Source organism: Argopecten irradians, chromosome 13 (genome assembly GCF_041381155.1).
Source record: "Argopecten irradians isolate NY chromosome 13, Ai_NY, whole genome shotgun sequence".
Classification (NCBI taxonomy): domain Eukaryota; kingdom Metazoa; phylum Mollusca; class Bivalvia; order Pectinida; family Pectinidae; genus Argopecten; species Argopecten irradians.
In genome coordinates this window covers 19,953,421-19,978,425 of record NC_091146.1, presented here as the reverse complement: position 1 = coordinate 19,978,425, position 25,005 = coordinate 19,953,421, and the positions used below count along the sequence as shown (strand labels likewise).

Here is a 25,005-nt window from a genome sequence, read left to right as displayed (position 1 = left end):
TTAGAATGTCTTGATCAAAATCCAAAATACGTTAATGAAATACTGAAATACTTGAAAACGGTAAGCATAAAAAGATCTATACTTAAATGCAATATAGTTGTTTTCGCAATGTGACCTATTAACACCTTGAATGAATTGACATCTCACCGTAGAATATCTTCAAAACATTCAGAATGCTGATTTTATCAGTGACTATCATACTTTCAGACTAGGTGAAACCGATAATAAAAGAATTTTGAGTAAATGATAGACATAACTATCATAGAAAATGGACATGTTTATGTTGTAAAGAGAAAGGTCAGTATTCATAGAATATCAAACGTTACAAATTTTACAGACATGATTAGTCAATTGGAAGCTGGGGTCAAGGTCGAGACCAAGTATCTGGTCAGGTTCCATTAGGGTTATAAAATGTACGTTCGGGCATAGGTTGTCTGTATGAAGAGGTGCAAGTACAACAAATAATTAAGTCCCTGGTTTTTGTTCTATCCTTTGGCGAGGTTATCAAGTTTGGGCTAGCTGTAGAGTCGCTACAGATATTTCATACATATCTCACCACTGCCGACGGGAACTAACTCGGAATAAAAGCAATACAGCTGGATGACTCGAGTCAAATGCCTCACCACGTTTTTCCCACGCCCAATTGGAACACCTGGTCATTTATGTTAATATATATTTTCCATATACTTGAAATATATGATACAGATTTAACTCAATTTTTACCGTTTATCTTACTTTTATAAATATGTTTTGCGATGTTTAACCGCTTGCTGTCATGGCTAACATTAATGTACAGTTTGCCTATCTCCTCCCATCTAATTAATTTTCTTGAATACCTGATTAAAATAAATCAGGATAAAGATGTTTGGTATTTGTGATGGCCAGTGAATACTCGTCTTTCCATTTAATGTACAGCTAGACTTCTATGTAAAATCCAACACCTTTTGTGGCATTACTATGATAATATAATACATCATTGGTGATAATTTTGCAGAAAATCATTTTATTGTGTTTTACGCTCTTTATAACTAGTCATACGTGTTGTGAGAGGAGAACATGTAATATCATTGATAAAAGGGTGATATTGTGATACGCCGATGGTCCTTAGATTCTCATTTGCCACCTTTGTTGTCAGTAATATAAAACTGTGATAGGCTTCTCCAAATGCTGAGGCCACATAAATCTTCAGCCTTTTTCCTACTCAGAGTGACCAGTGACTAGACGTTTTCTATCGAACCGTACATACTTTCTGTCTCGGCTATGTATTACTATCAACATGTAGCTCTGCAGTATCGGCCAATCTACGGAAGGGCATCTATTTGTGGATGATTTCTTGATCTGCTACAGATGCACACTATAGAACGACAACTACAGCAATGTTTATGCAAATTACAAAATTGGGCTGACGAAATTGGCTTTAGATTTTCAATATCAATAACTGTATGCATGCATTTCTGTCAAAAAAGAAAACCACACAACGATCCAGACCTCACACTCGTTGGAATTAAAATTCCAGTAGTTGGACAAACTAAATTTCTTGGACTAATATTTGATTCGAAACTGTCCTTTGTTCCACATATCAAACGTCTGAAGGATAAGTCCCCGAAGACGCTGATCATTCTACGTGTTCTTTCCCATTCTGATTGGGGTGCAGACCGTGAACTGCTTCTGCGTATCTACCGGGCTCTTATTAGATCAAAACGTGACTACGGCTCGATTGTTTATGGATCGGCTCGCAGTTCCTAAGTACAGATGCTTGACCCTATCCAGATTCAGGGACTGCGTCTCGCACTTGGAGCTTTCCGAACAACACCTGTGAAGAGTCTTCATGTGGAAGCTAATGAGCCATCTATAGACGATAGACGAAAGACATTATATACAGTATGCTGCTCAACTCAAATCTAATCCTAAAAAACCCGCAATTAATCTTGTTATTAACTCACAGCATCAAGAAATATTTATATAAATTCAAAAGCTCATACCAGCATTTGGCATTAGAATTTCAAAATTTTTGCAGGAACTAAATATAAATTTCTACACCATTGACGAGTACACCGTGGATGTTGCCTCCATATTTTCTGCGGAAGCATGTGCTATCGTTCTGGCGCTTGACCATATCGAAAAACTCTACATTGAAAAGGCAATCATCTGTTCCGATTCTCTTTCGGTCCTGCAAGCTTTGAAATCAAGAAACCCTAGAAACACACTAACCCAAACTCTATCGATCCGAACATTTCAATTATCTTCTAAAACTCAAATTACTTATCTCTGGATTCCCAGCCATGTGGGTATAAAGGGGAATGAAAAGGTCGATAAATCAGCTAAGACTGCTCTTCGCCTAACACATACTGATTTGAAACTACCTTACACTGACATCAAACCTTCAATTCAGTCAGTCATTAAACCCCATTGGCAACAAAGGTGGTCTACCGAAACAAACATTTAACTGTTTGAAATACAACCTAACACTTAATCCTAAACTCTCCAGTCGGAGAGACCGCAAACAGGAAGTTGTTCTATCTCGGCTCCAGACTTGACACACATATTTTACACATTCCTATTTATTAAGAGCAGAAGGTCCTCCTACATGCCATGCATGTGATTCTCCTCTCACAGTTGAGCATGTTTTATTGCATTGTATTGATTTTAAACACAAACGAGATAAGTATTATGATGTCTCTGACATGTACACATTGTTCCATGTCGTGAGACATAATCGTATTCTCAACTATCTCAAAGAGATCGGCATTTTTAACAAAATTTGAACGTTTTCTCATCTTATCTTATATTCATATCAACACAACACTAATCGTTTCAGCAACATTGTGCATGATTTGTCTCATGCTTTTTAGCCAAAAATATTTTATCCTATGCAATTCTTTTTGATTAAATCAACATTTACAATTTTATTTTTGTTTTTACTTGCCTTCTTCTTATCCTGATCTTTTAGGTACATTCCTTGTTTATATCCTAATACTAATGCCTGCCATGTAGTTTGGCCCTACATGACCTTAGTTGTCGATGTGCCGTAAAACTCAAACAAACAAACAAACTGTAGTCTCGGTAATCGTTAAGTAGCATTTAGAGTTTGTTGCTCCCTAACACCTTGGCTTCAAATCAGCAAGTGCATCCGTTATGTATGTAAGTAACATTGCTCCGTTACGTTTCTCGCTATATAAGAACTAAATGATTCGGGGTCGGATGGACTTCCTCTCTTTTTTGTCATTTTAGCCATAGTTTCTTCCCACATCATTTTCCTCGTTTGAGTTAAGATGATGCATGGAGTTTAACCCAACTTTACTGATAGTCTTACTGGCTTAATGATACCACGGGTCTATAATTTGAGACGTTTCCCATTTTCCTGCTTTATTTAATGGAATTTGCACTACCCTTTTTTTTTTAAATTTCCCAGAAAATCACTGTTCCACTTGATATGTTAAATTAATTGCAAATTGGGACTCATTGGCACATCTGTAAAAATAATTTGTATTTAGAAGTACTTTAAAATTTTAAGTAAATTAAGTTATGTGAACCATTTATTGGTGAACATTTTTACATGTTATTTTTCACTTATCTAGTGAAAACCATCAGATTTGATGAATTACGTTTTGAAAATCATTCAAATGAACAAACGAACATGTCTTATACCCTAGTTACAACACATACTATAACCCTATATATGTTTATATGGAAACATACTTGTATAAATCACTTTTAATTACCATTACAGTTATAACATTATAAAAATGTGAAATTAAATTGTGGAACACAACTTCGCTTTGTGGTCTGACCTATGTACTTTGTTCACTGCATTGTAGATGAAATCAAATTGTCACACTCTGTAAAAACTCGATATACGGTCGTATTTTGCCACATCGGTGCCTATCAAATCATTAATTTAAATTATTAATCAATATTGATCAATACATTGCAGCTTCTCACAATGTTTTTTTTTTCGGACCCGAAAACACTTTGAATAAACTTTCTTTTTTTTTTTGTAATTTATTTTTTATTCATTTTTTTCAAAACATATACACATCACAACATATATAAAAGATACAACAAAGACGAGTACAATAGAAGTTACATTTGTAGAGTTATTTCAAATTGAATATTTTAACGTATGTACATACATATATTTACAAGTAACTTATTACGTAACAAATACACACATACATTCACATAAAAGGTCTATCAAGAGTTATTTCCCTTCCTACAGATATAATGAGAAATTGAACTAGGGGAGACAACTCTTGATAAAAAATTACACCAAAGACAGGACAAAAAAAAGGTTAAAAAAAAAAGAGGGGGGGAACTAAACCTAGGTCACAGATCTTTCAAAAAAAAATAAAATATTACTGTTTATACATTTAACCAATTTTGTAATTCTGCAAGTGCTTGTGGTTTCCGCTTTAAATTACTGTTGGATATTATAATCCTGTGAGCTTTTAGTTCAAATTTAATATGATTTTTTAGACTGTTTAAATTGAGTTCTTTTTCAAGACATTTGCAGTTGTAAATGTATTGTTTTACTAGAAGCAGTATCAAAATTTTAATATGGAAATTAGTATTTGTACTATCTTGTTTGCCGAAGATGAAATCCTGTTTTTCAAATCTAAGACTTAAATTATTAGTAATTATAGAAATTCTTAATTGTTCAATCAAATTTGATACATTTTCACAGTCCCAAAATATATGAGTGATTGTTTCTGGATGTGTTTTACAAAATGTACATAGATTGTTGTTTGATTTATCAATTCTTAAAAGAAGTGTTTTTGTAGTTAGTATTCTGTGATTTATTCGGAATTGTAACCATTGAAGCTTTGAGCTAGTAGTATCATTAAAAGGTTGTTTATAAATATTTCCCCATTCATCCCGATCAATTTCAAAATTTTGATTCCATTTCTTTTGAGCAGTAGGTATAACTTCATTTTTAATTAAAACATTATATATATTTTAAACACCTTTTTTACAACTTAAAATCAATTTGAGGTTTATTGGTATGTTAGCAAGAGTTATATTTTTTCAGAGTCAAAACTTTGTTGATTGTTTCTGATGACATGATTAATGGCATTTTTTATACCCTGATATTCTAGAAAATTGGTCTGAATATTATACGTTTCACGAAATTCTTCTAGACTATAAATGGATTTGTCTGTTTTCAAAATGTTATAGATAAATATAACACCCTTTTCATACCATAACTTCTTAAAAATAACTTTATGATTTATTCTGATTTCATTATTAAACCAAATAGGGTTTTCTAAAATATTTGTTTTGTAAATATTACTTGAACTTAAGGTCGTACACCAAGCCTCTAGAACATCTCTCCAAAATAAATTTTTACAATTTTTAGATTGTTTTTTTATGTGTTCAATTCCAGTATTCGCTAATTTTTGTTTGTCAAATAGAGATCTTAGAATAATATCCCAGTTTCATTCTTTACAATAAATTCTTCTTATCCATGATACTTTTAGAGCAGTTATAAAAGATTTTAGATGAATCATTTTAAGCCCCCCTTCCTCATATTTTTTAATAATTACATCTCTTTTAATTTGATCCGGTTTACCATTCCATAAAAAATCAAAGCACAGACAATTAATTTGTTTAATATACAAGTTATCAGGATTTGGAAGCGATATAAATAAGTGGTTGAACTAGGATATTAGTAAGGTTTTTATTACAGCTATTTTGCCAATTGGTGTAAGAATTCTTTTGTTCCAAATTGCAATTAGTGATTTTAGTTTTGCAAGTTTTTTGTCGAAATTCAGTTGGGTTTTTCTGCTTAGATCTACATCATATTCAATACCCAATATTGAATAAACTTAATAAATACCTCGACAGATTCAGTGGTATTTGACGTAGAATTGATCATGTCGTCAAGGATAGTCCCTTCTTTTCGTTTGTTTTACGTCTTTTACAGAACTGAAGAAGTTGAGTAATCTTTCATTTGAACTTCAATATTTGAAATATAATTTTCATATTTAAACTTTAAATTGTTTTAGAAGTTTACGACATTTACAGAAAAAAACCGATTTATTTCTGGGAATCTAGTTGTCGTCCAGAACATATTTATTAGTTCCATGTTGTTCCATTGTTCCACGGGAGAAAGAGACGTTTAACTGATAAAATGCAACTTGTAAGCATAAAATATATCAAAGGCAACATCAAATGTGAGTCGTAGCATAATAAATAAAATATAAATTCATATTTGAATTTTATCATCGATGTAGAATCTGCTCTTTCGAAGGCGTTGAATTCGGCAGCAAATGGAGGTCATATAGACATCATGAAAGAATGTCAAAAGTGTTAAACTGCTTGGGACCATATATTAGAACAAAGAGAACAAAAGATTTAATTTCATGCCGTAAGCCTGGCAAAACATTACCACCAATGCAATGTTCGATTAATTACCATTTCAATGTAAATTAAACCTTTGGATGTATTTTTTTTTCAACATAACCTCATGTCGGTCATCATAAATCTAGATAATACATCATTATTCAGGTTTTTTTTCGAATCGTTTAGATACAATTTGTCATATAGACAGGGGTCTATATTTTAAGACAATATTCCCATTCCCCTGTTGTACATACGGGAATGTACATTCCTTGGTACATTCTGTAAAAATGACACTCGTTTACTGATGTTCTTACATGCCTATTTTTTGTGGGTTAATATTGCGTTTCATTAGTTTTTCATCGCTATATTTTTGTAAATATCGTTGTACATTGTAATACAGATTTCAACATGACAGATATCGATGACGTCGCATTGTAAACGTGTTCTGCGTTCTATCTGCACTAGCTGACAAGAAGACCTTTATTTGTAAATTTTGGATTTTTAAATAGCAATGATTTTACCCAATTATATTCACATGGAAAAAAAACATTAGACATTAAGTGAGTAAGATGATGTTTACTGTTGGGATAAATTAATTGTATCCCACTTTTTTGCTTGTTGCAGTATGTTTATTTCCCGTTGACTGTATTAAATGGTAAATGGTATGTCTGCTCCCGAAACCATCACATGTGAGCACGTCCACCAATCTTCCCCCACTCTCATGTATTTATATAGTGTTGATGATGTCTTTAATGTGGACTATGTGTAATTCGGTACCGATGACCTCCGTCCTCCTGCGCACTTTATTATCAGTTGACTTTGTTTATTTTACTTAGTTTGACGTTCAGCTCTAAGTTGGCACACAGTGATAGTTTAGTAGCTCTAAGAGTTTGTTGCATTCTACGACAGTGACTTCCATCATTTCTGCTCGGTATTCAAATCCCTGATTAGCAAGCACAGTGTGTATGTGTGTTTAACTTTGCTCTTTTACTTGATGATTCCGGCTTGGATAAATTGCCACTTCCAGGCCCTCACCATTTTGATACTTTAGCAATATTTGTATATAATATCATTTGCTTCCACTTTAGTATTGTGTCATGTAGGCTGATATATCTAAAATGTCTCGATTTGTTTTAGTGTTTCGCATTGGAATATGCAGCAGGTGGAGGGCATACAGACATCGTAAAACTGTTGTTGAGCCACAGGGCAAACCCTAAAAAGGTGAGTACATATATCAGTCTCAATCATGTCTTATAATAAGATGCATTTGATTTTGTACTAAGGGGCAAAGTCATATTATTTTAATGTTTTACTACGTGAAATAAACATGGCGAAAAGTTACGCCACGTACAATATTGATTATGAATGTCGAAAGGTGAATTGTAGTTGCGACCAGTTATTAGTGCAAAGAAAAAAACCTATTCGTTTTGCTTGTACGGTTCAATATAGCAAATATTCCATAAACATCGTTGCCAATGCAATGTTCGATTAATTGCCACTTGCGTTGCCAAACATTTTAAAAGCAACATATTGATATTACAAGAATAACGTGGGTCGTATCTCTTTTTCTATTATTGTTTCTAGAGGATCATGTCAATTATACCATACTATCTATTTTCCTATATTACTAGCATTTGTAGATGACTATACGGCTAGGTTGAGTTTGACTTATAACCAATTAAACTAAATATGTTTTTAATATATCGCGGGACATAATCGTCCCATCGTCCTAATTACTGTGAGTTAGTTGACTATCACTGCAGACAGCAAAACAACGAAAGGAATCTTCAATGTTAAAATAGAGTTCTCAGGTAACATTGCCTTTGTTTGGTATTGGTAAAGTAATAGTTAACTGACTGCACTGTATATCTGCTACAATATTTTATAGCAATACATTGGCAATAGTCTGTCTATGATAACAACATATACGTGTAGGACCCAGCCGTCTGCCGTTTAATTCTTACATGGATTAGACTACTGTTGCTGCCGATGTTGCTGCTTGTTATCATTGTTGTTTCCGTCACACCCACTTGCATTAACAGCTTAGCTGTCCGAGAGATTACATGTGCAATGTAGTTCAAAACACTAATGCCGTTTAATAGTGTTTGACAGCTGAGTACCATTTGGATGTGTGGAAGTTTTTGCTGGTTGTGACAGGGAAATGAGCCGTTGTTTGTCTAGGAAGCTATCCAACACTCCTTGTCTCTTACAAGTTTTAGGTTGATACTTTCTCTTTTGATTGAAATATCCCGCTAAGGTGACGGTGTCGATATTTTCGTGGTGGTTTTCTAAAAGCTAAAGGAGTTGATATCCAGTGTTCCAGAATTTCATCGAGGTGGGTGGTCGCTCCTTTACATAGCATGTACACATATGCTACCATGGACTATGTGGCCTTCATTATTTATGGCATTTATTTAAGCATTGAACGTCTTTCAGTTGCATTAAGGTTACTAAAGGTAAAATGAGGCACGACATATGGCGCCTCATCTGTTTGACGCCTGCAAAAAAAGTATCGAATTTAGTCGCCTTTTACGATCATGCATGGGGGATAACAGGTGCAATTCTAATACTCTACTTGAGACGATGACAACGCTATTGGTCCCCTGTAACATCTAGGGGATTTTATTTTTTCAAAATAATATCAATAATACTACATGTTCTCCGATAATAAACTAAAATTTTCGTATGACTGGAATTATCAAATATGGTTTCTTATGTTATATATATAACTGTGAATGCCATAGTTTGAAGATATATTTTCAGTTTGAATTAACATTAATCAGATTTTATATCACTGTGTCTGATTGTGTAACTAAAACAATTCTATGATTTCATCAAACATTCGAATATACGCGATAATTAATGATCCCAGTGAATAAATATTAATCTTAGGGACAGAACAAAGAAACTATTACGCAATCTTACAGTAAGGCAGTTCGGATTATACTTTATACTTCAATCAAGCAGTTTAAACAAATGATTAAATTCCGAGGAACAAACTAGCGCATGTAGGTATGCGTTTAGGGGACGTAAGTAGGGGAAGGATGACACCGCGTCTGATTTCGGTTATGATCCTAGAAGGACAGCCTTCTTAGCATACTTTATACTTCACCATTATTATCTTGAAAATCAGGTTGTGGACCAGTTTATAAACGGGTTTCATAACTTTGAGATGTGGAAAAAAAGGTTACCGTTCGTCATCCTAGTACGTTAGATAAGACACATTCATCTGCAGTAGAATAGGAGCCACTACATACAGAATACATTGTTAAATGAAATAGTAGAGTGAAATTGGACACTCTTGGATAAAAAAAAAACCCAAAATAAAGAATTTTGAGAAATATGACAGGCATAGCTATCATAGAAAATGGACATGTTTATGTTGTATAGAGAAAGGTCAGTATGTCATAGAATATAAAACGTTACAAATTTTACAGACATGATTAGTCAATTGGAAGCTGGGGTCAAGGTCGAGACCAAGTATCTTGTCAGGCTCCATTAGGGTTACAAAATGTACGTTCGGGCATAGGTTGTCTGTATGAAGAGGTGCAAGTACAGCAAATAATTGAGCCCTGGTTTTTGTTCTATCCTTTGGCGAGTTATCAAGTTTGGGCTAGGTGTAGAGTCGCTACAGATATTTCATACATATCTCACCACTGCTGACGGGAACTAACTTGGAATAAAAGTAATACAGTTATAATAACTGGATGACTCGAGTCAAATGCCTTGCCACTTGTTTCCCAGGCCAAATTGGAACACCTGGCCATTTATGTTAATATATATTTCCCATATACTTAAAATATGTAATACAGATTTAACTCAATTTTACCGTTAATCTTATCAATATGTTTTGCGATGTTTAACCGCTTGCTGCCATGGCTAACATTAATGTAAAGTATGCCTATCTCCTTCCATCTAATTATTTTTCTTGAATACCTGATTAAAAATAATCAGGATAAATATGTTTGGTATTTGTGATGGCCAGTGAATACTCTTCTTTCCATTTAACGTACAGCTAGACTTCTATGTAAAATCCAACACCTTTTGTGGCATTACTAGGATAATAATATACATCATCGGGGATGCTTTTGCAGAAAATAGTTTTATTGTGTTTTACGCTCTTTATAACTAGTCGCACGTGTTGTGAGAGGAGAAAATCTAATATCATTGATAAAAGGGTGAAATTGTGATAAACCGATAGTCCTTATAGATTTTATTTGCCACCTTTGTTGTCACTAATATAAAACAGTAATAGGCTTCTCCAAATGCTGAGGCCACGTAAATCATCAGCCTACTCAGAGTGACCAGTGACTGAACATTTTCTATCGAACAGTAAAACTTTCTGTCTCCTGTATGCATTGCTAACAACATGTAGCTCTGTAGTCTCTGTTCCGTTTAGTAGCTTTTAGAGTTTGTTCCTTTCTAATACTTTGGTTTCAAATCAGCAAGTGCATACGTTATGTATGTAAGTAACATTGCTCCTTGACGTTTCTCGGTATATAACAACTAGATGATTCGGGCCCGATGGAGTTTTACTTTAATGTCTTCCTCTCGCTATATAACAACTAGATAATTCGGGTCCGATGAACTTTTACTTGTCTTCCTCTTGCTATATAACAACTAGATAGTTCAGGTCCGATGAACTTTTACTTGTCTTCCTCTTGCTATATAACAACTAGATGATTCGGGTCCCATGGACCTTTACTTGTCTTCCTCTTGCTATATTACAACTACAATGTATAACTGTACGATGTAGACTTTATTTAATTCTGCACCGATCAGGTGCTTATCGGCAAGGTCACGTACATCATCAGCATTACTCCCACTGCCATTGTTCTTACCAATGACTAGAGGTTTTGTTTACCCACCTGTAACACTTTAACCAAATTTGCCCACAGTGATAGTTTAGTAGCTTTTAGAGTTTGTTGCATTCTACGATCGTGACTTCAATTATTTTATAAATAACAATCTATATTGCAAAGTGCCTGAATAAGACCGGCCGGTATATTGATGAGATTGAGAAAAGAATCGGGTGTATTAACAAAGACTAACCCAGATAATGAAAACAATCAACAGGCTAACTAACATTCTGAGAGAGCATTTAAGTAAAGCAATAGGGATGAGAGTGAGAGCGAGAGTGCAGGAGCCCGAAGAGCATGGAAGATCAACTAAATAATTTAAACCTAGAAAAACATCGTGCTAAATAAAAGCTCCGACATGAAATTTAAACCGCAGAAGGATATTATAAAAAATTCATAATTTGCTATCCAAAAAGATAAATATATATATACATAAAAAGAAAACACAATTATAAAACTTTTTTTTTCGCCCAAGCGCTTTCACGGCACTTGCAGGTCTTCGGGGGTTTAAATTCTTTAATTTGTAAAACATGACGTCATGGAAACCATCACATGCACATAATTTTTTTTTATATATATATATATATATAATGACGTAAAATGTCATTAATATCGAGACAACGGGCCTTTATGAGAAGGTTCACCACCCTATTGTTCTCAGACCTACTGGTTGTCCCATTTCACATTTTAAAACTGCATGTTAATCTTGACAGTAGAACAAACCTGACGTTTTAATATGTGTAAAAAAATGTATTTGTGTAAATTAAAAGAATAATTTCAAACAAACAGCATTGTTCAGGAACCTTCTCTGCGAATGATAAAATGAACAACACAAGTCATGAACATATTAATAGAAATGAAATTAACAAAATATTATTTTAGCCAAAAATTTCAAAAATTCGTAAACTTAGGAAAAAAATAATAAAGATGAAATTAACAGTATGGTAATATCAATAACTCAAGCGTAAAAAGTAAATTATATTTAGCACACTGAATTACTACATAACGTTTCGCATAGAATAATTATCATTTTTTATGTGTATGTAAAAATAAACAAACTTATTTGTACAATGTACCTAATATTTGTAATAGAAAGTAACACCGAATTAAAAACTAAATTAAAACAAATACATGAATATAAGTTTAGGAAAAAAACATTATGCATTACCAAAAACTAAATTCCAATACATGAATATACATTAAATAATAGTTCAGTTCATTTTCTTTCTTCTATCTTCCGTCTAATTAGTGGTTGGTTCAGGACGTTATTGTGGTGATTATAGTGTTGTTGGCGATCTTTTGTAATGGAATGGCTCATGTTTGCTGCTGCTGTATTCTTGTGATGATGATGTGGCACTGAAGATCATAATAGTGGCGTAGCTACGTGAAGTGGTCTCGTCCGCGAAATCCAGGTTCACATCGCACGTCACGGCGCCAGTATAATAGTTTAAAGTTGAATGTTATTTCTCAAAGTTAGTTGACTGTGTCTTTAGGGGCTATAACTGTAAGATTCATGGTTGTTTGTGAATGACTGGACTTCCAATATTGTAGTCGACATTTTATTTTCTTATATACATGTTTATGTATATTGTATACACCATATATATATATTAATATATCAATATAAAACACCGTGCCAACATTTGTGCCCAAATGTCGTGGCCCAAATGGAGCGGTGCTGTTCTCTCCAGCAGTCTTTTATAAGCAGACATGGAATTTGCTGATGTGTACCTGTTTGTCAGAATAGATACGACACGGAACATAAATGTCGGTAAAACATTATATATAAACGAGGAACCTATCTATAAACCAGAGACTGTTACGTCGTTGACAACTCACACACTTGTACACATTTGCCCTGGAAACGTACTACACGAATGTCTGAGACACCAGACATTCAGTCTGGAAAATTTTAATATTTCCAAACTATACCAATAATAATACATGTTCTCTGATGATAGACTAAAGTTTTCGTATGATTGGAATTACCCAATTTAGTTTGTTTTGGTTATAAATGTTCATGGCATAGTTTGGAGAGATATCATCAGTTTGAACTATCATAAATCAAATTTTAAAACACTGTGTCTGATTGTGTAACTAAAACAATTTTCTAATTTCATTAAACACTCAATTAGCTAAAGCAATATCTTCCAAATAAGTTGTCTGATATGTATGACGTTTATGCTAAATCGAGGGGTGACGGAGAGGTACACAAACTCATCAAATTACTACATAAATAATACAAATTATACACTTACAATTCCACTGAAAAGGATTAGATACAGTTTCCCATAAGTAATGAGAAAATCGTTCTTGTTTTTGTGGTCACATGCTCGAGCAACAAGCAAGTATGAGTTTTATAATTTGTAGAGTCGCAACAGATGTTAAAGATGCTCCACCGCTGACAAATGACCTTTTTTGGTATCAAAAACAGGAGCAGACGCTTTAGCATTTTTCTTCAGTTACAAAAGTTACTTACTTTACACCATTACTACCATTGAACAGTTTGAGCTTCCTATTTTATTTCACGACAAAAATATTGAAAATCATATTTCAAACGTAAGAGTTGTTTCAATACTGCTCATCATTTTGTTCATCTGATTATTTCAAGATAGGTTCACTCCTAGCATTACGTTTGGCAGAACCTAGAGAGAATGGATTTTACGAAAATAGAAAACGAATAGGAATATCTGTATATTAATGTGAATGTACACATTACCTTAGTATGATGAAAACCGTCCAACAGCTACCCAAGAACATATAACGTAACGGAACCGAGAGACGACAAATTTGTAGTTGTTCACCTCTTTACAACTTGGAATGGAAAATAAGACACAAATATAGACAGCAGATTTACAATTTATATAATATACAGGAACACGTTTTAGGAATGATGCTGTTTTATCCCTTAACGGTCCTTTATTTCTATAGGACGTTTGATTTATCTAAATCAACAATACTTGAATATTTGATCGTCCGTTGGCCACCTGACTTGCGACCTAGACAAAATTCCCGGCAAACAATTGATTTGTGTCATTTAGAAGCCATATATACTGCAGCATTCCAGGGCTGTTATGCTCTTGAAGTCTTATTTCATATTTTTCCGATCAATTACCATGACCGTCTGGACGCTATTGACTAAGAAACGTCAAGGACGTGACCAAAAATCCGGATTTTGGAATATAATAAAACAACAAACAATACAATTAAAAACAAATAGTGAAAATTACTTTATACACACTAAATTCCACTCACTTAAATATATATATATAGATATATGTTTACGTCTTGGGTACCAGCGTATCCTAGGGCAGGTTTGCTTCAACATTATAAATGTCGATATTGCGTTTAGGTCATCGGAGTGTAGCTTAAAATATCACTTATGTATATCAGGATATGTCTAAAGAAGTAGCATCATCCCAACAGAAATAGAAATGCAGCGTCATCCATAAATAACGATTACATTGATTATGTATAGCTAGTGCCATACTTGTAAAGTGTTTTATCTTCATATGATGAGTGTTTATGTGTCTTAATATTTACATTTTCACTTCGATCCGCCTCAGTGAAACTACATGTAGTTAACTCCGATCTCTTATTTTCTCAATGAAGGTGCGTGGTCACGCTCTGACCTCTAACCGGCGTGAGAATACATTTTGACATTGTTTACATTGTGACCTAGGTTTACGCCGCTTCAGTTTTGAATGAGCAATCTACGATGAGGCCTATAATTATCGTTGTACATTAAGAACAGAAATGCTTAATTACGATATATTAGAAATTGCAAGTACTGCGTAGCTAATTGTAAAAGACAAGGCATAGTAAATAACTTCGATGAAACGCTGACATAGGCTCAAGCCCCCGTGAAAATGCTGAACATACTCAACGCAGTGAGGTCCACCACGCATATAAGCAGGCATAATTGAACTCAAATACGTGCATGGATATGAAGAGTAAAATATACACACGGTGGCATACACAAGAAGAAACGATATATTCAATGACAAATATATTATAAACACACTGAATTCATTGACGTTAGGCCAAACGTCCATTATCACCGAAACGATTCCGTGGGTGTCAAAGCCCATGGCAATGGATTGTCGTTGAAAAACTCAAATATTTCAAATCGATCTGTCTCCAATCTGCATCGCATGCCTTAGACACAGAGATTGGGTATCACATAATACATATTTAAAAACCAGCTGCAACCAAATACCAGACGGAATACAATATTTAGTTACATTCGACAATCATTGAAATTTAGTTTTAAACAGTTTGATGATGCAAAGATACCTACTGTTCGGCATTTTCAACAATCGTCTTTTCTTAGAAACCGGACCACTGCTAAATCGAGCAACTATATCTCACATTCCCTGCACTGCAAGTACTGTTTGTATTGGAAGCGACATAAGAATGTTTTTATGATGCAATTCAAGACATTAAATAAAACAAAAATATAATAAAAATCGCCGATTTTAATCTTAACAATGTCCAAAGAATAAAATCTTTTTCGGATTATATTTTGTGTTGCCTTGGCAACGAGAAGAACTGACTGGTGGCTGTTCCGCAGCTTTACAAGCAACTAGTATTAATACTGTTTCAAATTTGTATAATAATGTTAACCCGATTACATAAGATTCGACTTTTTTCAATGTAGGGAATTTTAGATTGGTTAACGTTAATATAAGGATTGGCACACTTCATTTCCATGAGATTAACATTATTCATCACTTATGGTAAGCAACAAAATTGATAATCAATCCTTAATTGTTGGCTTAAGTTGTAATAAAATAATGTCCAAATATATATTTACTTTGAGAAACACCAACCGTTCAGTTTTAGCTTCTACATTTGTATACCATTGTAAACTCAGATATGTTTTGTTTCAGGGTATTGCAATGCATTGGGCAGCTTTGAATGGTCATAGAGAAATTGTGGAACTTTTGTTGAGCCATGGAGCAGACCCTAATTCGGTGAGTATTTTCGCAATTAAATTATCTCTTAATCTTGAATAAAATGACGCAGTTATAAAAGCAAATAAACAAGTTTTGGTATTACGTTCTGGATCTAAATAGTTTTTGTATACATATACATGAAAAATATGCTGGTTTAGTTTATAACACCATAGACAGTTTATGCGATTTTTGATACAACTGCTCATACATATTGCTATGTGTGTTATTGAGAACTGAGTGTTTAATGTTTTATTGATTTGTTCCCGTTAGTAATAGATATGCGTACTATTTCTGTGATCTCAGCTCTTTACAAGTCGATACCCATTTTGCCTCCATCTAATTATATATAAACTTGCATTACAGTTATCGTTCGTTGGTGTTTCCGAAACTATAACTGATAGACTTGTATTTGATAGTAATAATTTGGTTGAATACTTTTACTTAGTAAAGATTTGAATGGTTGTAATAGTTGAACACTCAATAATTGGATGTCTTTGTCAACTGTGAGAGGAAAGTAAACCCGTGTTTGTCTCGGATGATATTCAACGCTGTATGTTGATACTTTACTTTCTCCATTAAATTCCGATGAATGGTGGGGATTTCGTGATATTTCTGTTCTATAAACTCACTGAATTGCTCCAATGTTCCAGATAGTCCATCGAGGTAGTTGGTCAATCATCTAATGGCATGTAAATATATACTATTATGGACTCTGTGGCCTTCATCATTGATGAGATTTATTTTCTAGTCTACATATTATTCAACTGCAACTGGGCAGGTGGTAATGAATTGTCTCCGATTACTACATTCTCGACACCTGTTAGATTTGTCTTCGGTAAATAAAGTCTAATGGAGAGACATTCATCATCTCCTGTAATATATGTGTTAATGTTAGATCATCGCTCATCTATGTACAGACCACACCGCCAAAACAATTCCGGTTTCTTATAAATTCAAAATAGCCATCTAAGAGATATGGTGATGGGGGCATCCTAACAAATGTTTTTGTTCTTTCTTCTTGAGTCGGGTATAAAACTCGATACCAGATAATGAGATTTTCTTAACACTACAATATTTAGTCACACTATACTGACCGTGTAGGTGTTAACATAACCCTACCTACATCAAGTTACAGTATCTCTGACAGCACCATTGCTTTGTTTATGTTTACCTCTATAGTGAACATGTACATGTAAATACTGTCACTAAACCCAGTACGTATTGTACATTTATACGTACAGTGCCAAGAACCCATGTTATTCACACAACTCAGCATTTTACCCAATGACAATTGTAAAGCCAAAACTTTACCAAAACAATTTCATCCCGGACGAGCACCAAACTTGACGCAATGTGGACGAATTTTATTTACATTTTCCTGGAATCTTTTCTTGGGTAACAGTGATTTAACTGTGAAAATAAAGGCCTTGGTATACATTTAACAATTTAATAAGCATAAAAATATGTAAATATCATAGTATGGTCTATGTGTTGGGCACCAACGACTCTTATGATTTTACAGTTCACGAGTTTACCTCCGTGCATCGTCCACGATTCAGCGCGCCCCGCATGAGCGTTCTCACATCTTGAATCTTCTATGTCACTTCACCACCATACCATGATATGAACCAGTCATTCTTCACATATGTATGTAGACATCTTGTCCAGATTATCACTGAGCACAACCAACTATAGTATTATTCGCTCCAACACATTGTGTCTTCTCCTTTGTCTCTGCTTCCAGCATTACGCCCAAGCTAGCCATACTGTTTCTGGTTTCCCTCACGTTTTATCACTACGGGAGGTAACTCTCCCTGACTATAATATGTACACTACACAATGTTCTTACCGCGATCACATGTGTCTCCAAGGTAATGTCTTTTACAGCTATGATGCCCACACACACACATATATCAGTATTAAAATTAAAATTAAAAAGTTAAAAAAAGCAACATTTAATTGATTCATTTCAACTTGTGGATATTTGGAAACTTCGAAACCCCAGAAAATTGTAATACGCATTCATAAGAGGAATTTCAAAATCAAGAATAGATATGTTTCTTGTTACTTAAGACATTGGAAATGATATGGTCAAAACAGATATTACACCATGTGTTCATAGCAACCACAATATGACTACATTAAATATCAATACAGATAAAATAACAATTGGTCCAGGGACGTCGAAAATGAACGTTAATGCAATTAAAAACGATATAATCATATTATAAATACATATATTAAATACATTTCAAATTTGGGTTACGCTCACTGGGTTACAGAAAAGAACAAATATGATAATTTGAAGACTGGATAGACATAGCAAAAATAAAGATCAAAGAAATAACAATTTATATTGCAAAGTGCCTGAATAAAACCGACAGGTACATTGATGAAATTTTAACAAAATGGGTGTATAATAAAGACTAACCAAGATAATGAAAAAAAAACAACAAGCTAACTAACATTCATTCTGAGCGTGCATTATAGTAATAAAGCAACAGAGATGAGATTGAGATCGAGAGTACAGGAGTTCGAAGACCATGAAAGATCACCTAAATAATTTTAACCTAAAAAAATAGCGTGCTAATTAGAAGCTCTAACATAAAATTAAAAACCGCAGAAGGATATTATAAAAATGACATAAATTCTATCCAAAAAGATAAAAATTACTCAAATGAAATATACATATAATGTCAAATGTCATTAATATCGATACAATGGGCGTTATTGAGAAGGCTCACCACCCTACATGTATTGTTCTCAGACACACTGGTTGTTCCATTTGACAATTTAAAACTGCATGTTAACCATGTCAACAGAACAAACCAGACGTTTTAATATATTTTTTTTTTAAATGCATTTGTGTAAATAAAAAAAAGAATTTAAAGCAAAAATATGTTAAGGAACCTTCTCTGCGAATGATAAAATGAACAGCACATGCCATTAATATGTTAATAGAAATGAAATTAACAAAATATTATTTTTAGCCAACAATTTCGAAAATCCGTTAGCTTAAGAAATAAAATAACAAAGATGAAATTAACAGTATGGTAATATCAATAACTCAAGTGTAAAAAAGTAAATTTTATTCAGTACACTTAATTACTTCATAACGTCTCGCATATAAGAATTAAAATTCTTTTATGTTTATGCAAAAATTGAAAAAAAAAAAATTAAAACAAACATATCAATATAAGTTAAGACAGAAATAAAACATTATACATTACCAAAAACTTAATTCTAATGCATGAAAATATATTATTAAATATTACAATATTACAATATACAATTTTCAGAGTTAATTTCATTTTCTTTCTTTAATCATCCGTCTACTTAGTGGTTGTGTAGTTGTTTTGGTGATCATATTGTTGTTGGCGGTCGTTGTAATGGAATGGATGATGTTTGCTGCTGTTGTATTCTTGTGACTGATGATGTGGCACTGAAGATCATAATAGTGGCGTAGCTACTTAAAGTGGTGTCGTCCGCGAAATCCTGGTGCCCATCGCACGTCACGGCGCCAGTATAATAATTCAAAGTTGAATGTTATTTCTCAAAGTTAGTATACTGTGTCTTTAGGTGGTATAGGGTAGACTGTAGGATTCATGGTTGTTTGTTGCAATGATGACTGGACTTCCAATATTATTGTCGACATTTTATTTTCTTAGCTTATATACATATTTATATATTAATATACATGTAACACACAATATATGCCGTGCCAGACATTGTGTGCCCAAATGGTCCTGACCCCAAGATTGGGCGGTGCAGACTGCTCCTCTGTCTCTCTCAGTCCTCATTTATTAGCAGACATGGAATTGGCTGATGTGTACCTGTTTGTCAGAATATATAAGACACGGAACATAAATGTCGGTAAAACATTATTATATAAACGAGGAGCATTTCTATATATCAGACTGATAGTTCGTTGACGACTCACATACATGTACACATTTGTCCTGCATAAGTACTACACGAATGTCTGAGACACCAGACATTGAGTCTGGGAGATTTTAATTTTTCAAAATAATATCAATAATACTACATGTTCTAAAGTTTTCGTATAACTGGAATTAACCAATATAGCTTGTTTTATATATAAATGTGCATGCCATAGTTTGAAGATATACTTCAGTTGAATTAACATGAATCAAATTTTATATCACTGTCTGATTGTGTAACTAAAACAATTCTATGATTTCATCAAACACTCGATTATACGCGATACGCGATATTTCATAGTCGTACGTGTTGTGAGAGGAGAACATGTAATATCATTGATAAAAGGGTGATATTGTGATACGCCGATGGTCCTTAGATTCTCATTTGCCACCTTTGTTGTCAGTAATATAAAACTGTGATAGGCTTCTCCAAATGCTGAGGCAACATAAATCATCAGCCTTATTTCTACTCAGAGTGACCAGTGACTAGACGTTTTCCATCGAACCGTAAATACTTTCTGTCTCGGCTATGTATTACTATCAACATGAAGCTCTGTAGTATCGGCCAATCTACGGAAGGGCATCTATTTGTGGATGATTTCTTGATCTGCTACAGATAAAAAGCATGCACACTATAGAACGACAACTACAGCAATGTTTATGCAAATTACAAGATTGGGCTGACGAAAATGGCTTTAGATTTTCAAGATCAATAAATGTATGCATGTATTTCTGTCAAAAACGAAAACCACACAACGATGCAGACCTCACACTCAATGGAATTCCAGTAGTTAGACAAACCTAATTTCTTGGACTAATATTTGATTCGAAACTGTCCTTTGTTCCAAATATCAAACATCTGAAGGATAAGTCCCCGAAGACGCTGATCATTCTACGTGTTCTTTCCCATTCTGATTGAGGTGCAGACCGTGAAATGCTTCTGCGTATCTACCGGGCACTTATTAGATCAAAACGTGACTACAGCTCGATTGTTTATGGATCGGCTCGCAGATCCTAAGTACAGATGCTTGACCCTATCCAGATTCAGGGACTGCGTCTCGAACTTGGAGCTTTTCGAACAACACCTGTGAAGAGTCTCCATGTGGAAGCTAATGAGCCATCTATAGACGACCGACGAAATACATTATATACAGTACGCTGCTCAACTCAAATCTAATCCTAATAAACCCGCATTTAATCTTGTTTTTAACTCACAACATCAAGAAATATTTATACAAAATCAAAAGCTCATACCAGCATTTGGCATTAGAATTTCAAATTTTTTGCAGGAACTAAATATAAATTTCTACACCATTGACGAGTACACCGTGGATGTTACCTCCATTTTCTCTGCGGAAGCATGTGCTATCAGTCTGGCGCTTGATAATATCGAAGAACTCTTCATTGAAAAGGCAATCATCTGTTCCGATTCTCTTTCGGTCCTGCAAGCTTTGAAATCAAGAAACCCTAGAAACACATTAATCCAAAATACAAAATATTTCGAACCGAACATTTCGATTATCTTCTAAAACTCAAATTGCTTATCTCTTGATTCCCAGCCATGTGGGTATAAAGGAGAATGAAAAGGTCGATAAAGCAGCTAAGACTGCTCTTCGTCTAGCACATACTGATTTGAAACTTCATTACACTGACATCAAACCTTCAATTCAGTCAGCAATTAAACCCCATTGGCAACAAAGGTGGTATACCGAAACAAATATTTAACTGTTTAAAATACTACCTAACACTTAATCCTAAACTCTCCAGTCGGAGAAACCGCAGACAGGAAGTTGTTCTATCTCGGCTCCAGACTTGACACACATATTTTACATATTCATATCCATTAAGAGCAGAAGGTCCTCCTACATGCCATGCATGTGATTCTCCTCTCACAGTTAAGCATGTTTTGTTGCATTGTATTGATTTTAAACACATACGAGATAAGTATTATGATGTCTCTGACATGTACACATTGTTCCATGTCGTGAGACATAATCGTATTCTCAACTATCTCAAAGAGATCGGCATTTTTAACAAAATTTGAACGTTTTCTCGTCTTATCTTATATTCATATCAACGCAACACTCATCGTTTCAGCAACATTGTGCATGAGTTATTTCATTTTTTTTTATCCCAAAATATTTTAATTAATCTTATTGAATGTCAATGTGTATCGGATACCACTTTATTGGAATCACGTTAGACAATCCATTGATAAACTTGGCTATCACTCTTGTAATTAAGACACTTAAAAAGTGTTCACCAGTAGTATTATGATACAAAATTGATATAGAATGCCTATAATGACACTTAACTGTGTTTTTATTACAGTGATTGGTTTTGTCATTATACAACATGGTATCATCTAAGTGAATTAAGGAACAAAATATGTAGACATTGTTAAAGCTTTTCAAACAATGAGCTGAAACGGAAATTTTTGCTTATTTTCATTATTATACAAAAATGAAAAAACTGTATGCTTTTCTATTTTTAGATAAGTCCGCACGAAGCAGATAGCTTTCTACCTAGACAAATTGAATAAAAAACATGTACTGAATGACATAACAACATTAAACCCCATTGGCAACAAAGGTGGTATACCGAAACAAATATTTAACTGTTTAAAAATACTACCTAACACTTAATCCTAAACTCTCCAGTCGGAGAAACCGCAGACAGGAAGTTGTTCTATCTCGGCTCCAGACTTGACACACATATTTTACATATTCATATCCATTAAGAGCAGAAGGTCCTCCTACATGCCATGCATGTGATTCTCCTCTCACAGTTAAGCATGTTTTGTTGCATTGTATTGATTTTAAACACATACGAGATAAGTATTATGATGTCTCTGACATGTACACATTGTTCCATGTCGTGAGACATAATCGTATTCTCAACTATCTCAAAGAGATCGGCATTTTTAACAAAATTTGAACGTTTTCTCGTCTTATCTTATATTCATATCAACGCAACACTCATCGTTTCAGCAACATTGTGCATGAGTTATTTCATTTTTTTTTATCCCAAAATATTTTATCCTATGCAAATCTTTTATTATCAAATCAACATTTACAATTTTGTTTTAGCTTTTACTTGCCTTCTCCTTATCCTGATCTTTTAGGTACAGACCTTGTTTATATCCTAATACTACTGCCTGCTTTGTAGTTTGGCCCTAAATGACCTTAGTTGTCGATGGGCCGTAAAAGTAGCTTTTAGAGTTTGTTGCTTCCTAACACCTTGGCTTCAAATCAGCAAGTGCATCCGATATGTATGTAAGTAACAATGCTCCTTTACGTTTCTCGCTATATAAGAACTAAATGATTCGGGGTCGGATAGACTTCCTTTCTTTTTTGTCATTTTAGCCATAGTGTCTTCCCACATCATTTCCCCCGTTTGAGTTAAGATGATGCATGGAATTTAACCCAACTTCACTGATAGTCTTACTGGCTTAATGATACCACGGGTCTATAATTTGAGACATTTCCCATTTCCTGCTTTATTTAATGGAATTTGCACTACCTTTTTTTGAAAACTTCCCAGAAAATCACTGTTCCACTTGATCTGTTAAATAAATTGCAAATTGGGACTCATTGGCACATCTGTAAAAATAATTTGTATTTAGAAGTACTTTAAAATTTTAAGTAAATTAAGTGATGTGAACCATTTATTGGTGAACATTTTTACATGTTATTTTTCAGTTATCTAGTGAAAGCCATCAGATTTGATGAATAACGTTTTGAAAATCATTCAAATGAACAAACGAACATGTCTTATACCCTAATTACAACACATACTATATGCACTGTAACATTCTGGTTGTTAATACCCTATATATGTTTATATGGAAACATACTTGTATAAATCACTTTGAATTACCATTACAGTTATAACATTATAACAAGAGGCCCAGAGGGCCTGTATCGCTCACCTGGTTTGTAATGTCAAGTAATGTTCTAAATACAGGTTCATTGTTTCTTTTCTGAAGGAATTCGAATATTTACCTCTAATTCCCCTATTGGTCACAATCCATGCAGAACTCAAGGACAAGTAGCGATTTGTAGGATTTACCTCTATTTCCCCTTTGAACCCCGTCCCTCCTGCCCCCGGGGGGTCAGAGCCAAAATTTATACAAGTTGTGTTCCCCTTTATGTTTGTAATTCCCCTATTGGTCACAATCCATGCAGAACTCAAGGACAAGTAGCGATTTGTAGGATTTACCTCTATTTCCCCTTTGAACCCCGTCCCTCCTGCCCCCGGGGGGTCAGAGCCAAAATTTATACAAGTTGTGTTCCCCTTTCCCCAACGATGTTTGTGGCCAAATTTGGTTACAATCCATGCAGAACTCTTGGACAAGTAGCGATTTATAGGATTTACCATTATTTCTCCTATTGGGCCCAACCCCTCCTTCCCCCGGGGCGTCAGAGCCAAAAGTTATACAAGTTGTGTTCCCTTCCCCCCAAGGATGTTTGTGACCAAATTTGGTTACAATCCATGCAGAACTCTAGGGCGAATAGCGATTTATAGGATTTACCATTATTTCTCCTATTGGGCCCAACCCCTCCTTCCCCCGGGGGGGGGGGGGGGGGAGCCAAAAGTTATACAAGTTCTCTTCCCTTCCCCCCAAGGATGTTTGTGGCCAAATTTGGTTACAATCCATGCAGAACTCTAGGACAAGTAGCGATTTATAGGATTTACCTCTATTTCCCCTATTGAGCCCCGCCTCTCCTGCCCCCGGGGGGTCAGAGCCAAAATTTATACAAGTTGTGTTCCCCTTTCTCCAACGATGTTTGTGGCCAAATTTGGTTACAATCCATGCAGAACTCTAGGACAAATAGCGATTTATAGGATTTACCATTATTTCTCCTATTGGGCCCAACCCCTCCTTCCCCCGGGGGGTCAGAG

The 25,005-nt window shown here is 34.4% G+C and overlaps 1 protein-coding gene across 8 annotated transcripts in view; it reads left to right on the top strand.

The window, feature by feature from the left end:
* LOC138305914 (uncharacterized) overlaps nucleotides 1-25,005 on the top strand; it is a 145,749-nt gene that overhangs the window by 25,080 nt on the left and 95,664 nt on the right. For 3 of the 8 annotated variants that reach the window (XM_069246196.1, XM_069246197.1, XM_069246195.1), the window contains exons 3-4: nucleotides 7,480-7,563; nucleotides 16,094-16,177. The exons of 4 other annotated variants lie outside the window; for them this stretch is intronic. In XM_069246196.1, the coding sequence (XP_069102297.1) occupies nucleotides 7,480-7,563; nucleotides 16,094-16,177 (168 nt within the window). The remainder of the gene's footprint in view (nucleotides 1-7,479; nucleotides 7,564-16,093; nucleotides 16,178-25,005) is intronic. One more of the 8 variants, XM_069246199.1, reaches the window with a different exon arrangement.